The sequence below is a fragment of the Silurus meridionalis genome, chromosome 8, assembly GCF_014805685.1.
Source record: "Silurus meridionalis isolate SWU-2019-XX chromosome 8, ASM1480568v1, whole genome shotgun sequence".
Classification (NCBI taxonomy): domain Eukaryota; kingdom Metazoa; phylum Chordata; class Actinopteri; order Siluriformes; family Siluridae; genus Silurus; species Silurus meridionalis.
The window spans coordinates 28,519,379-28,521,878 of NC_060891.1; the positions used below are offsets into that span (position 1 = coordinate 28,519,379).

Below are 2,500 nucleotides of genomic sequence, written 5' to 3' on the forward strand. Positions count from 1 at the left end.
AAATTAAAACAGATTTACCATTATGTGTGTATCAGTGTGTATTTGTCGCATTGTGAGGCCCAAATGTCCCCATAATGAAAGGAATTAGTGGCAATATTAACCTCCTGGGGACAATTTGTCAGTCCCCATAAACAATAATGGGTTTTAAATTTATAAAAGACTAAAATGTCCTTAACTGAAATAGAGAAGTATATGCTGAGAGGTGTTACTCTGAAATGGAGAATGTTGAGATGTGCTGTCTACGTCGACATGCCAGGTTTCATAATGAGAACAGAAGTCTGAGGAACAAGTCAGCAATACGAGTTCCAGTTGTTTCAATTTTACGAGTAGAGGTTAAAAGTTGGAGTTATGAGTCAGCATTACATATAAGATTTGGTGGTTACGAGTTGCATATTGGAGTTAGGAGTCAGATTTACGAGTCGGAGTTAGGAGTCAGAGGTGTTGGAGTTACAAGTCAGATTTACATGTTAGAGTAACAAGTCAAAGTTACTATTTGGAGTTAGGAGTCAGAGTTTTAAGTCAGCGGATTGAGTCAGAATTATGAGTCAAAGTTACGAGTATGATTTTTGAGTTGGAGATATGAGTCTGAGTTACAATTTAGACTGAGTCATGTGGTCGTGTAAAATCTTTGAAATTTCAGTTCACTTTCGAAGTATTTTATTAGGATGATTTTTTTCCATATAATACGAGCAAAGCAGCAACAGAAAAGAATAAAGAAAAGAATCTGAAACGAAGAACATCAAATTAAAACAGTGGCTAAACACAATGTTTCAGAAAGGGAATTATTATAATGCACAGAATAAATTAAAAGTAAAATAAAATAAATACCAATTAGAAATACCATGAATAAAGTGTCTATTGAGTATATTGATCTCTCTCTCTCTCTCTCTCTCTCTCTCTCTCTCTCTCTCTATCTATCTATCTATCTCTATCTCTTTATCTGCCTTATCCAGCCACAAGCTACACTTTTATATCTGGACTTTTCATCATTTATAAACCACTCACTGCTGCTGAGGATGTTCTCATAACAACCTCGAGCTATATGAGATAATGGTGGATGGTTCTATTCAGTAACCATGACAACGGAATTGGACTGCAATTAATACGAACAGTGTTGTTCTCGAGTCTCCATCAGTGATGTGAGGAGTCCTGGGGTGCAGTCAGCGTTCACATTCATATAAAAGGTGTTGGAGCTCTTAGCAGAAGATCTTCCACTTTAACCCATGGAAAGCAGATCTTCATGGAGCAGCCTTTTGTACAGGAGACTTGTCATGCTGGAACAGGTTTTGGGTCTCCTAGTTCAAGTGAAGGCAACATTCCATGCTCCTGCATCCAAAGACCAAAGTCCAATACAATTGTGTTTCTCTTCATCATGGTGGAAACAGTTTGAAGAAGAATTACATATATATGGAGAAGTTGGGTATCCCAATACTTTTAGCCATAGACTACTTGATGAGCTTGTGATCGATTGATCACACTGAAGCTGAGGAATGTGTGTACAGTAGATGTGTGTGTAGGAGTGTGTAGATGATTTACCTCATTAAATAGCAGATCTTCAGCCTCGTTCGTTCGCTGTCGTCTCCCATACAGTCCCGATACGTACACACACATTAAGGGCACTTGATACACACTTGGGTACTTAGATACATGCTCAAACCACACACACCCCCACACACATCCACACACACACACACACACCTTTACACACACAGAGGGAACAAGGATATATGATGAAGAGTTTTCCCGCTAGTTCTGTAGATGAGACGTACCATCTGTGCATTAGCAGGAGAGTTCTGGGAAGGTTATTTCCGTTTAGATTTCCTTCATCATCTACACACACACACACACACACACACACACACACACACACACACACACAAACTGGTACAGTGTTCGAAATGGCACGCAACTTAATTCAAGCAACTATTCATAAAGTTGATCAATTACTAGCATTGTTTTTAGTACTTTAGCATGACATTAGCTAAAAGCAGCAGCTAATTCCTTCAGGTAATCTTTACTACACATCACTAGTGCCATGTAGCTAAATATTATATGTAACTAGCTAAATATTTTAGGTAGTTTATTAGATAAAAGGAACAACTTTATTGTTTAAAAAATCCCATGTTTTAATTAATTGTGTAGTTGTAGTTGTGTAAACTGGTTGTAACGCTAACTTTAATAATAAGTATGTTAACCTTATCATTTGCATTTTGTAATAAATAATGAACACCCTTGATTCTAACCAATCGCAATCCAGAATTTATGTAAGAAACCCTCACCGAAGGCATAGATGCAGGCGTCTAGCAGGAGCTCCAGAGGCGCCGCTTTCCCTAGCGTGAACGACCCCATGACCTTCAGGCCACCATGAACTCAGTGAGTTTATATCATTCCCAGCGGATCATCATCCTGATTTGATCAGCTTCTCAAACCCTCCTGAAGGAGACAAGAAGGTAAGCAGAGATGTTTTAGCAGGTTTTCAGGTTAGACATTTTTCTTGAGT

The 2,500-nt window shown here is 38.4% G+C and overlaps 1 protein-coding gene across 2 annotated transcripts in view; it reads right to left on the reverse strand.

The window, feature by feature from the left end:
- Window positions 1-2,500, reverse strand: part of rasgrp3 (RAS guanyl releasing protein 3 (calcium and DAG-regulated)) — a 42,982-nt gene that overhangs the window by 19,270 nt on the left and 21,212 nt on the right. For both annotated transcript variants that reach the window (XM_046855941.1, XM_046855942.1), the window contains exons 2-4: window positions 2,280-2,433; window positions 1,728-1,830; window positions 1,537-1,599 (exon numbers count right to left, since the gene is read on the reverse strand). In XM_046855941.1, the coding sequence (XP_046711897.1) occupies window positions 1,537-1,599; window positions 1,728-1,830; window positions 2,280-2,349 (236 nt within the window). In that variant the 5' untranslated portion in view covers window positions 2,350-2,433. The remainder of the gene's footprint in view (window positions 1-1,536; window positions 1,600-1,727; window positions 1,831-2,279; window positions 2,434-2,500) is intronic.